At 51.9% G+C, this 9,537-nt stretch overlaps 1 protein-coding gene across 1 annotated transcript; it reads left to right on the top strand.

Annotated features, from left to right (window-relative positions):
• Positions 1 to 520: 520 nt before the first annotated feature.
• LOC102246131 (HLA class II histocompatibility antigen, DM alpha chain) lies at positions 521 to 3,878 on the top strand. Its single transcript, XM_005867931.2, has 5 exons — positions 521 to 701; positions 1,690 to 1,971; positions 2,702 to 2,980; positions 3,189 to 3,317; positions 3,587 to 3,878. Exons 1-5 carry the CDS (start codon positions 608 to 610, stop codon positions 3,589 to 3,591), a joined length of 789 nt encoding a protein of 262 aa, XP_005867993.1. The 5' UTR covers positions 521 to 607; the 3' UTR covers positions 3,592 to 3,878.
• Positions 3,879 to 9,537: the final 5,659 nt, after the last annotated feature.

The following is a 9,537-nucleotide window of genomic DNA, read 5'->3' as shown; positions in this document are numbered from 1 at the left end:
CCTGGAACGCTCTTCTCTTCACTCACGTCCTGTTGTCAAACTGTTTTTTCTTCAAGACTCTTAGAAGCTGTCCTGATGTGTCTCACCTGTTCCTTCACCTTCACACAATGACTACTTCCAAAACCACTCGGCACGTTTTAATTAAATACATTACAATGTTGTGTGTTTATTCGTTGACCCTCTCCCCCCACTAGACTTTAAGCTCTTTGAAAGCAGGAATTTGCCTTTGTATTTCCTGGCTCCAGAACGCACTGGAGCTAATGATGGGAGGAAACTCAGAGAGCCAGGGGTTTGCTGCAGGGCGCTGGCTGGGGTGAGACTCCTGGCTGAGGCTGAGCAGGCACCGGAGGGGCCCCCACCAGGAGGCAGACGTCTCTGCTCACCTACCCAGCCCAGTGACACACCCTGCTCTGGCCTGGGAAAGCCCTCTTCAGGAGGTTGCTGGCCCCAGGCCTCTCTCCCCAGCGACTGGTGATGTTGGAGCTTTCCCTCCTGTGATTGGTTAGCCAAAGGGGCAGGGACACTATTAGAAGTGAGCTGGCGGAACAGGGTCTGGGAGGGAGTTGGGCAGCTGGGGGCAGCTCCCTGCCCGCAGTGTGGGTGAAGGATGGATCCTGAGCGGGCCCCCCGACCTGGACCTGCGCTGCTGCAGCTGCTGCACCTCCTGTGGCTGCTGCCCCACTCCCGGGCCACCCCTCCAGGTATGACAGCACCTCCCCTTGGCGTCAGTGCCCACCCAGAGCCCTGGAGGAGAGCCCGCGCTTTGTAAATGGTGGGAAGTACTGCCGGTAGTGGAGACTAGCAGAATCGGGACAGAGCTACTATGGATGGATGGCAAACTGTTAGGGGAACTTCATACATTTCATGTAAGAGCCTCTTGAAGCAGAGATGATTATATCCATTTTCCAGATGAAGAAAGTGAGACTCAGAGTTTGAGTAACTCCTGTAAGTTCATACACTGGGAGGGGGTAGCGCTGGGATTCGAGCAAAGCAAATGTTATTTCCACGGCTCCACGCAGGAGCCACTGACTTGGGCATCAACTCACCTTGCAATTCTTGAAAAGTATTCCTTGATTTCCCTCCCTGAGAAGGATGGGGCAGGGTGGAAGAATAATCTGGAAGCTCCCTCTTACTCGGAATGCCTATTATTCTCGGGATTGGGTATTGGGTAGTCCTGCTCGCCGCTGGCGGGATTTCTACCAGAAGTTTCAAAAACGAGGGCTTATTTCTTGCAGCTCTGGGGTCACTTCCCCAATCCTGTCGTTGCCAGGGCTGGACGGTGGAGCGAGGGGAAGCCGTTTTCGGGGGCCAGTGAGGTGGCTGCAAAGAAGCCTGGAGACTGTTTTTCAGTTCAGCACGTGTGGGGGGAGGAGGGAGCAGTGTCACCTACAGCCTGGGGAGGGCGTGGCCGTTCCTTCACCCTCCCCTCCAAGCCCCCCCCCCCCCCATTCACTAGGGTGGCCCAGGAATTAGACAAAGGTCTCCCAGGGCGTGTGCTGGGTTTCAGCCGCCAGCAGCGACACTTTAGCCTGCAGACTTCAGACGGTTGGCCTTTTTGTGGCAGAGGTAGTTTGGAGAGATCCTAGTGATTTCTTTTCGCCCCACAGGGTGGGAGAGCCCAGATAACAGACACTAGAGGGGTTCCCCCCTCCAGTGCTGCAGGCCTGACCCGCCCTGTCTCCTCCGCAGCAGCCGCAGGGTGGCGGGCCGGCCTGCAGAACCACACGTTCCAGCACACGGTGTACTGTCAGGACTGGAGCCCGGGCGTGGGGCTCTCCGAGGTCTACGACGAGGACCAGCTCTTCTCCTTCGACTTTTCCCAGAACACCCGAGTGCCTCGCCTGCCCGAGTTTGCTGACTGGGCACAGAAGTCTGGAGATGCCTCCACCATTTCCTTTGACAAAGCATTCTGCCAAGCCATGGTCCAGGAAGTAGGCCCGCAGCTGGAAGGGAAAATCCCGGTGTCTAGAGGTCAGGGTTTTGGGGGGTGTGGTGGGAGCTGCATTCGGAACCTCATTAATCTACACACCAGCCCCCCACCTCTGGGGCTCCGGTTCTCCCCGGTCCTTGGGTTTTCTCCCAGCCACCGGCTGCGCCTGTCTCTGTGGGGGTTAGCAGACAGGGACCTAGATTGGCGCGTCCCCAGGGTGAGTTAGACTTGAAGTCAGCGGGAGCAGGCCCTGGACGTGGTCGGCAAACTGGGGCTCACGGGCCACATGCGGCTCTTTGGCCAATCGAGTGTGGCTCTTCCTAAGCCTTAGGAGTACCCTAATTAAGTTAATAACAATGTACCTACCTATTTAAGTTTAAAAAATTTGGCTCTCAAAAGAAATTTCAATCGTTGTACTGTTGATATTTGGCTCTGTTGACTGATGAGTTTGCCGACGACTGGGGATGTGCTCAGCAGGATAGATGGGGACCTGCCGCTGTTCCCGTGAGAAGCAGCTGGAGATCAGAGGGCACGGAGGGGCCTGGACAGGAAGAGCTGCAGGAAGCCAAGGGGCGGCCGCAGTGGCCCGGGCCTGGCTCTGCCTCTAGGTCCAGCTCTGCTTCTTGCCTAGAAGACCTCAGAGCCCAGCGCCCCCTACCTCCCCGCAAAGCCCGCCCCATGACGGTCTCTGCCCTCCCCTCTGTATGCCACGCCCCCTCCAAACACTGGCTCCCTAAAGAGTCCCTTCTGTCCCTCCACCTGTCCCTCCAGGGTTTCCCGTGGTCGAGGTGTTCACGCTGAAGCCCCTGGAGTTCGGCAAGCCCAACACGCTGGTCTGCTTTGTCAGCAACCTCTTCCCGCCCACGCTGACGGTGGCCTGGCAGCGTCACCTGGCCCCCGTGGAGGGCGCCGGGCCCACTTTCGTCTCGGCCCTCGATGGACTCAGCTTCCAGGCCTTTTCTTACTTAAACTTCACGCCGGCACCCTCGGACCTTTTCTCCTGCATTGTCACTCATGAGATTGACGGCTACACAGCGATTGCCTACTGGGGTGAGACCCTCCTCCCTGGAGCCGGGCTCCCTGGGGGCAGAAGGGGACAGGCCCACGGGAGCCTCCTTCTCCACCTGGACCTTGTTTAGTCCAGTCTCACTCTTTCACGCCTCAGTTTCTCCCTTGTCAGCCCAGACACCCACATCATTCCCAGGGTGGGGGCTCCCTAACCAGGTCTCAGGGCCCGCCTGCTCCCCTTTGTCTCCAGTGCCCCACAACCCGCTGCCCTCCGATCTGCTGGAGAATGTGCTGTGCGGCGTGGCCTTCGGCCTGGGTGTGCTGGGCATCCTCGTTGGCTTGGTCCTCATCATCCACTTCCGGAAGCCTTGCTCAGGCGGTACGTCGGGGCCCTGCCCGGATTCTCCTGGGCCCGGGGAGGACTGAGAGTGGCCCTCGGGCCCTTGGGTGGCGGGGCTGTATCAGCTCCATGGGCATCGCCTGCTTGGGGTCCCGGTTACACACAGGGTTGGGGGCGCAGGGATGGCTTTCAGGGGTGAGGAGTGATTCGAGCTGCAGGAAGGGTGCGGAGATGAGGGGCAAGGAGAGATCAACTGTTTGGGGAGGAGGGGGTCCCCCTGATGGCTTTCCCCGTCCTTCTCTCCTCAGACTGACTTCCTGATCCGAGTCTGATGCCAGCACCTGGGCCATCCCAGCAGGGGCTGCTCCCGTTCCTCACACCCTGCCCAGCATTGCTCCTCCTCAGAGCAGAAGGCCCTGGGCCTCCTATGCACATGTGTGTTCGTGTATCTGTGCACGTGCATGTGCATGTGTGTTCATGTGTGTGCAGGTTTCTCAGCTGGGGCTGTGCTGCCCCGGCCTCCATCCCAGGGAACCCAGTGGCCTTTCTATCGTGACCACAATCCTTCCCACTTCAAGGCAATAAATCTCATTACTTTTTGTTGGTGTGGCTCCTTTTTTAATTCATGGTGTTTGTTTCTGGATATCTTAACTTGAGTGAGTTGTCATGTCAAATTCAACGTGCCTTAACCTGAACCTTGGGGGGTGGGGGTAGGGGGGAATGGGAACCCCCTGGCTTCTAGCTGCCTCGTCCCGGTCCCAGCACCATGTGATGCTTTCACCCCCGCCAGCGCCTGTGACTGTGAGGAGTGAATGCAGAGCTGCTTCCCCGTCCTGGGCGCACACAGTGCTGGGGTTTTTGCTGTGGGCATTTTTGCACTTCACGGCCTTGAGAAGTGTACGCTCCCTTCCACCTTCGCCATCGCCCGGAAACGGGTGCAGGAGTGGCAAAGTAAGCCTCAGATGTTACTCTTGTTTTTATTGATTTTTTTAAAATCCTCACCTGAAGATATTTTTCCATTGATTTTTAGAAAGAGTGGAAGAGAGAGGGAAAGACAAAGAGAAACATCGACGTGAGAGAAATACATCGATTGGTTGCCTCAGGCATGCGCCCTGACCAGGGCCCAGGTCAGAGAGGAGCCTGCAACCGAGGTACGTGCCCTTGACCAGAATCAAACCCGGGACCCTTTGGTCCACAGGCCGATGCTCTATCCACTAAGCCAAACCAGCGATGGTGATTTTTTTGTGATTTTTTTTTAGAGAGAGGAAGGGGAGGGAGAGAGAGATAGAAACATCAGTAATGAAAATTGATGAGGCCTCCTGCACGCCCACTACTGGGGATCAACCCACAACCTGGGCATGTGCCCTGACTGGAAATCAGACCTCCTGGTGCATGGGGTCCCGGTTACACACAGGGTTGGGGGTTGGGAGGACCCCCCTCCTCCCCAACTGCGCCACTCCGGCCAGGCCAGACGCTGTTCTGACTCTGTCAGTCAGTTCTGTGAAAACAGTACAAGTACACGCCTGAAGTGATACCTGAGCAGCCTGGAAGGGCCCGGAATTCACTTGTCCTTCCAGACCGTCTGTTCTCCCAGCGGCTGGTCCAGGTAGAACTGAAAGTGCCGCCTGGGCCCATAGTGGGGCCCTAGGCCGGGCACATGACTCCTTGGGCTAACCTACTTTGCATATGCTTTGCCTCTTGCTTTCTTTAGAAATGATGATAACAGGATTGATGGGATTGATGTGAAGCTTAACTAAGTTACTATCTGTCAGTTGCTTAGAACAGTGTTTGGCATGTAGAAAAGTTTCCCATTGAGAAAGTGGGGTATTACCTTAACACTTTATGTTCTGGCAAAAATTGAAACTGCCTGTGGTTAGAAAGGATTTCTTAAGATCATAAAAACTCAAACCATAGGGTTTTAAAGGCCAAAATTAAATCTTTTCAGGGGGGAATCTGTGTATAAATCTATTCAGGGAGGAATCCGTGTTAACTGATGAGCTGCAAATGGAAGAAGGCATTTGCAATATTTATACTGACATAAGATTACTATATTAAAAAATAAAAAGATTACTACATAAAATATATTAGAAAACCATACAAATTCACAAGAAAATGCAGTTTTTATATTTCTTAAATTTATCTTTATTGTTGAAAGTATTACAGATGTCCGCTTTTCCCCTCATTGACCCCTTCTAGCCCAACCCCACCCCCACCCCAGGCCTTCACCACCCTATTGTCTATGTCCATGGGTTATGCATATATATATACTAGAGGCCCGGTGCATGAAATTCATGCAGGGGAGGGGGGTCCCTCAGCCCAGCCTGCACCCTCTCCTAAACCAGCAGTCAGATATCCCTCTCACAATTCAGGACCGCTGGCTCCTAACTGCCCTGCCCCCCCTGCCAGCCTGATCCCCCCTAACTGCCTCTGCCTGCCAGCTTGGTTGCCCCTAACTACCCCCCCCCCACCAGCCTGGTCGCCCCCAACTGCCCCCTGACAACCTGGTCGCCCCACGCAGCCTGCTGTTAGGTCATTACTGTTAATGTGATGGTGTCCTGGACAATTTGCATATTCCTCTATTATTAGTATAGGTATGCATACAAGTTCTTCAGTTGATCTCTTCCTACTTACCCACCCTCCCCTGTCTTCCCTTTGAGATTCTGCAGTCTGTTTCGTGCTTCTATGTCTCTGGATTTATTCTATTCATCAGTTTATTTTGTTCATTAGATCCCACATATGGCTGAGATCATGTAATACTTGTCTTTCTCTGACTGGATTATTTCACTTAGCATAATACTCTCCAGATCCATCTATGCTGTCATGAAGGAAAAGAAATACTTATTTTTTTACTGCTGTATAGTATTCTATGGTATAAACGTACCATCTACTACTGATGGGCACTTGGGCTGTTTCCAGATCTTTGCTATTGTAAATTGTGCTTCTATGAACATAGGGGTGCATACATTCTTTCTGACTGGTGTTTCGGGTTTCTTAAGATATAACCATAGAAGTGGGATCACTGGGCCAAATGGCAGTTCCATATTTAATTTTTTGAGGAAACTCCATACTGTTTCCCATAATGGCTACCCCAATCTGCATTCCCACCAGCAGTGTACTAGGGTTCCCTTTTCTCCACATCCTCACCAGAATTTGTTATTTGTTGCTTTGTTAATGGAAGTCATTCTGACAGGTCAGAGGTGATACCTCATTGTCAATTGAATTTTTATCTCAGTGAGAACATCTTAAAAGGTTTTTTTTTAAAGTTTAATATATGAAATTTTAGGAATATAGAAGTTATAGGGAAATAGTCAAATATTCAAACTACTGCCCTAACTGGTTTGGCTCAATGGATAGAGCGTCAGCCTGCCGACTGAAGGGTCCCAGGTTGATTCCGGCCAGGGGCTGCCTGGGTTGAGGCTCGGTCCCCATTAGGGAGCGTGCGGGAGGCAGCCAATCAATGATTCTCTCTCATCATTGATGTTTCTATCTCTCTCTCCTTCCCGTCCTCTCTAAAATCAATAAAATATATTTTAAAAAATATTCAAACTACCTTTATTCAGTTACCAACTCACAAATTTAAAGTCACATTTTCTAATGTAATATATGAATGTAGGCATATTGCTGTTTCCACTCTCAGACTTCATTAACACAATTTTATTCTACTTCTTCTAATGAGTTTATTAATTGAGATCATTTTAGGATGCTGTATCTTCTCCAAAAAGCTGGAACCACGTGGCCTGAATTTGGAAAGAAAAACCCTAAGGACTTCTGTAGAAGGCAAATCCCTCTTTTCCTGACGAGTGGTTTTGGGTGAAAGCTTGGCCTTGCATTGGCCTGGCTGTGTATGATATTCCCCGGCACCATGACTAGTGTGATTGTTTCCCGCTCGTGTGGAGGTCGTTATTGGCCTAGAATTTTTCTACTGAGGGTAAGGATACAACTTTCTTTTCCTCCAAATAGTAAATTGATCTTATTAATACCGATGACCAAATATTCCATTTATCCCCAGGGATTTTACACCAAGTTCCCTTTATGGATGGATTTGTCTGTGGATTATTCAGTTACTGTGTCAGCATCGGATTGTTTTAATTACTGTAGCTTTTTAATATTCTCTTCTTTATGAAAATTGTCTAAGATACTCATGGTCTTTGTTTCCATGGACATTTTGGAATCAACTTGTCAGTTTCTCCCCAAATTCTGCTGTGATTCTGGTTGGGACATCATTTCGGTTATGTCATTTGGACATGGGGGAAATTGATTTTTTCGTAATGTTAGGATGCCCTATCCAGGAAAATGATATGTCTCTTTACTTCTTCAGGTCTTCATTTATGTAATTTAATAAAGTTTTCCCCCTCATAAAGTTCTTCTACTTTTATGTTAATTTCTACATATATTATGGTTCTTATTAATATTATAAATGTTTGGCAATTTTCCATTATTTTAATCGATTATTAGAAGTATAGGATTTAGGCCCTAGCCGGTTTGGCTCAGTCAATAGAGCATTGGCCCGCGGACCAAAGGGTCCTGGGTTGGATTCCGGTCAAGGGCATGTACCTTGGTTGCAGGCTCCTCCCTGGCCCAGGCCCTGGTTGGGGATCGTGCAGGAGGCAACCAGTTGATGTGTTTCTACACACATCGATATTTCTCTCTGTCTTTCCCTCTCTCCTACTCTTCCTAAATATCAACGGAAAAATATCCTTGGGTGAGGATTAACAACAACAACAACAAATAACAAAGTCAACTTAAAAAGAAGTATAGGATTTAGAATAATAAATCCGGAGTTGAAGTTATGCTTCGTTACTTCGTATCTGGGTAAGTCGGGGCTGCACTGACCTCCCTCGCCTCCCTTCTCTCCTAGTTAAGTGGAGGTTACGCTGGGCAAGAGCTGTGGTGGCCAATCGGGCAGGATATCCCCTGGTAGTGCAAGCGATTTGGCTGCAGGATGGAAGGATGACCGACTAGTTACAGCAACTGTAACCCAGAGGTCAGGGTCTAGAGCTCGAATCCCGGTCGGGGAGCGGGAGGTGGGAGGGGCGGGCGAGGTGGGGGAGCAGCGCAATCCTGCAGGTGCAGGTGTGTGTGGTTTTGAGAAGACATTGAGGGAAGTCACAAGTGTGGTCTCAGGCGATTGCTTTTAGATTACAGAGAACTGGTGGGTGGAGCAGCTCTTGAGTATGAAGTGGAGGCTGAGTCAAAAGCACCTGCGCCGAAGAGGAACCTGAGACCCGCGGGCGCGGCGCTAGGACGTTCCCAGAAGAGATGCCCTGACGGCCGTCCTCGCAGGAAAAGCGCGCCACCACCTCGTGACTGCCTCCGGGTCCAGTGCCTCATCGCCGTTCATTTCTGTGGGAGCCGCGGGCTCCTGGCAGACCCGGGCAGCACGGTGACTGGGCCGGGCTAGCGGAGCTCCCTGCCCCCGGAGTCCCTCCGGGCCGGATGGCGAGGACGCCCTGCCGCACGGCCACGGTGAATTCCCTTCCCCTTTTCAGTCCACTGGCCTTCTGCTAACTCGCTTTAACATAAATGCTTCTCCTCACAGGTGTTTATTCTCCCTCCCCACGGACTCTAAGCCAGTGGTTCTCAACCTTGGCTGCACATTAGAATCACCTGGGAATCTTTTAAAAATCCTGATTTCGCCCATCCTCTTTCTGGGCCCATCCTCTGGAAATTCTGTTTCTTTGTTATGGGGTGGGGCCACAACATTAGTAACAAGAAACAATTTCCAGAGGATGAGGCCCAGAAATCAGGATTTTAAGGATTCCCAGGTGATTCTAATGTGCAGCCGAGGTTGAGAACCACTGCTCGAGTGAAGGAGGAATGATGGGGCAGAGGCCGCATCGCCCAGCTCTGGGGGGTCCTGCAGTGCTTTCCGAGCGAACACCTTGGCTCGTCCGCTTCTGGCACGTGGGCAAGGGGGGCTCACGCCGGGGCGCTTGCTCGGTGCGGTGACATTGGGGCCCCCACCTCTTCAGTCCTAGCGCTGCACACAGTTATCAAGTCACCAGCAGCCGCGGGGCACTGAGATACTCCCTGGGGTTGGCTGGCGGTGGGGGCAGGGCTTTGTCTGTAAAAACAACGCGGGGTTAAGAGGAAGACACTGCTTCGCTGAGCGTAGGTCTGGGTTTTTCCGTCCTTCTTCATTCTAAAAATCGCCCGCAGTCTTCCCTTTAATGGAGAAGTGAAAGCCAGGTCTCCTGCTGCTGCCTCACGGTCTCACATCTCAGCTGCCAGAGAGACCTGGGCGCGGGCGCGGGCGCGG

Source organism: Myotis brandtii, unplaced genomic scaffold, assembly GCF_000412655.1.
Source record: "Myotis brandtii unplaced genomic scaffold, ASM41265v1 scaffold2561, whole genome shotgun sequence".
Classification (NCBI taxonomy): Eukaryota; Metazoa; Chordata; class Mammalia; order Chiroptera; family Vespertilionidae; genus Myotis; species Myotis brandtii.
Note: the sequence above shows the minus strand (reverse complement) of the source record. Positions and strands in the feature narration are given on the sequence as shown.